Here is a 2,868-nt window from a genome sequence, read left to right as displayed (position 1 = left end):
TTTTGAAAATCTCAAAAATAGGTAGAATGCAAGTATAAATTTTGAAAAACTCAAAAATAGAATGCACAACTAATTGCCAACAAAAAAAAGTAGAATGTACAACTAATTCCCATATATACCTAAACCGTAATTGATTTTCCAAAGCACTTTGAAGCTTGTAACTGCAAATGATGTCTTGCCATCACAAACGAAGTCAAATGTTCAAATTTTCCTCTTCTCTAGGGAATAATAATAAATAGTAAAATCAATCCACATCCGCAAAATAAATTCATACAATTAAAAAGTGCAGGCACATCTGGCAAGCACTAGCCTATTGATTCACTTTTTCCCACATGGACATTTTTTAATTTTAATACTATGAATAAAATATCAATTAATTTTACCGAACCAAGGAAGATGAAGAAAATAAAACCACAATTGTAATCATAAAGGCTGAAAGTTGTGTTCCAGGCTGGCAACCACTCTGACGAATATCATCATAATATTATACAAAACTCCAACTATTTGATCGCGATTGGCGGCGCAATCGAAGGAAGTCGACGTCAATTTAAAATTAGCTACGTAGAATCTACAATCATCTTCCTCGATGTTAACGGACGGAAAATTGCAGATGTCTGCAAAGATTAGGTGAGTTAGCGATTCTGTTTAAGGAATGGATAGCAATGGCTATGGCTATGGAAGGAATTGCAGTCAAATTACCTATGAAGGAAGAGAGTAATGGTGGAAGCAGTTTGAGATTTATGAAAAGCTGCCAGATAAGTTTCGTGGTTTACAGATGCCTTTTTCTGTTGTTCTGCGTGCTGCTCTCCAGAGTTCTTCTGCAGAATTTACGGCGCTCCAATGGCGTCTTGTTTTTTTTAAATGGCGGTCAAGGAGAAGAAATGGAGTTCACGGTGGGGGTTCGGAGCAATAAATTTGTGGAGGTGCCGCAGATTATATGGGGGCTCAACAATCAGAAGATTGCTCTGGCAAGGGCTGCTCTTACGGCGAGGAAATTGAACAGGACTCTGCTCATGCCTAAGCTTAGTGCTTCTTTGTTTTACAAAAACACGGATCTGCTCCAGCCGATTCCTTTTGACAAAATATTTTCTTTGGATCGTTTCAATTCTCGCTGCCGCGGGTTTGTTCAAATCGCCCGCGGCTCGAAACCCCGGGAGGCTTTCGTTGTGCGGAAGGGAAGTGGAAGGCGGTGGACTGCTTCTAAGGATTTGGCTCAGCTGGATGAATGTGTTCGAAACCCTGATATTGACCGGCATGAGGTTATTAGATTAGAGGGAAAACATCCTTTTCTGTGGCATGACCACTGGCCTGTAAATGACTATGCCTCTGTTTTTGAATGTCTTGATTTGGTGGACGAATTGTCCGCAGAGGCTTCGGGAGTCGTGGCCAAGCTTAGGGCGATTCAAAATTCGACCAAATATGTGGCCGTGCATATGAGAATTGAGAAGGATTGGATGATTCACTGCAAGAAAGTAGAGAATAGGGCAAAAATCAAAGAGGGAAAGAATTTGAGAATTTGCAGCAGCAGGGAAGAAATTATGCAGAGGGTTTCGAAAATTCCTGGGCTGGAGAAGCCCTCCGTTGTTTATTTGGCCGTGGCGGATGATCTTTTGGAGGACAAGACTTTGCTGGAGGGATGGAGCCAGGGTTTGGTTCCGTACGAAAAGAAAAATCTCGGAGTGGTGAGTACCTATGCCAAGTACCCTTATTTGATAAAGTCTGCCATTGATTATGAAGTGTGCCTGCAAGCTGACGTTTTCGTGGGGAATAGTTTTTCTACTTTTTCTAGCCTGGTAGTGTTACAGAGAACCGTGAGAAAAAAGAGGGGTAATTTTGGTAATGGCTGTGAAGGTACATACGCTTATAATTTAGAGGGCCCTGGGGGAGGATCTCAGAGATGGGCGACCAATATGTCGGATTCGAGCCTGGCTGCAATTAGCTATGGATCTAATCACGTATCTTGCACATAACAGAGAAATTTGTATTTTAAGTGAATGATTTTGGATTCCCCTGCACTTTTTGTCGAGCTGGAATCCGAAAGGATATGCTGGCTGCTTTACCAGGTACTGAGTACCATACCTTTGACAACGATGGGGGCTTGTATGTGTCAGGAAACCCTATTTTGTTTTACAGTGCAGAGCAATTCAGTCCCTTTCGCCCCTGTACCGTTGATGGGTATCGTGATTTATACTTGTATGCCTGTGTTGGAAGACGGGATCGATGTTGAATCAATTGATCTGACTTATAGATTTCAAACTTATTTAATTCTTTTAATGCAGCACGCTGTACTTCAATCGAGTTGGCCTTCAGCTGTGCGAAGAACACGACGTTGATAGTGGCTTCTGCGATTGTTTCATTTGATTTTGACATTAAATTGGGTATCAGCCACATCTATAAATCCTTGAAATCTGAGCCAAATGACAGAAACTTGGTAGATTTATTGGTTTGTTTTTTTTGCTTTTGAATCAAAGCTCAAAATTTAATGTATCAGAGGATCAGAAAAAAATAGCAGAAGATCAAAATGTGAGTGTATTTTGCGAGGTTTATTTTGTAACAGAAGACAATTGTATTCTGTAGATTGATTGTAGACCCCTATTCAATTGTATTCAATGGATTGCGAATAATGGAAAATATATGATTGATACTAAACAAACTAAGACCGTTTGTTGGTCACAATATAAGGGATTTTACTATTTTGTTTCTCAAAAATTCTGGAAAGGAGCAGGTCCTAAATCTCTGAAGCGAGATCTCATCGGGCTACTTGTAGATTGGATGTTGAAGATCTTAAAGATGACAATCACAGAGGGAGAAACTTTTTACCAATTAGGAAATCAACATGAATATTGCTTAATTCAAAGTTTGGAATTA

The 2,868-nt window shown here is 40.0% G+C and overlaps 1 protein-coding gene across 1 annotated transcript; it reads left to right on the top strand.

Annotated features, from left to right (window-relative positions):
- The first annotated feature begins 503 nt into the window (after positions 1 to 503).
- LOC131048418 (O-fucosyltransferase 23) lies at positions 504 to 2,657 on the top strand. The gene has a single exon (XM_057982374.2). The coding sequence runs from the start codon at positions 663 to 665 to the stop codon at positions 1,968 to 1,970; it is 1,308 nt and encodes a 435-aa protein (XP_057838357.2). The 5' UTR covers positions 504 to 662; the 3' UTR covers positions 1,971 to 2,657.
- Positions 2,658 to 2,868: the final 211 nt, after the last annotated feature.

Source organism: Cryptomeria japonica, chromosome 8 (genome assembly GCF_030272615.1).
Source record: "Cryptomeria japonica chromosome 8, Sugi_1.0, whole genome shotgun sequence".
Lineage (NCBI taxonomy): Eukaryota > Viridiplantae > Streptophyta > Pinopsida > Cupressales > Cupressaceae > Cryptomeria > Cryptomeria japonica.
The sequence above is the reverse complement of the archived record's forward strand: the minus strand, read 5'-3'. Positions and strand labels throughout refer to the sequence as shown.

Coding starts and splice junctions, on each gene's coding strand:
- LOC131048418 (XM_057982374.2), top strand. CDS start 663: ATGGCTATGGCTATGGAAGGAATTGCAGTCAAATTACCTATGAAGGAA.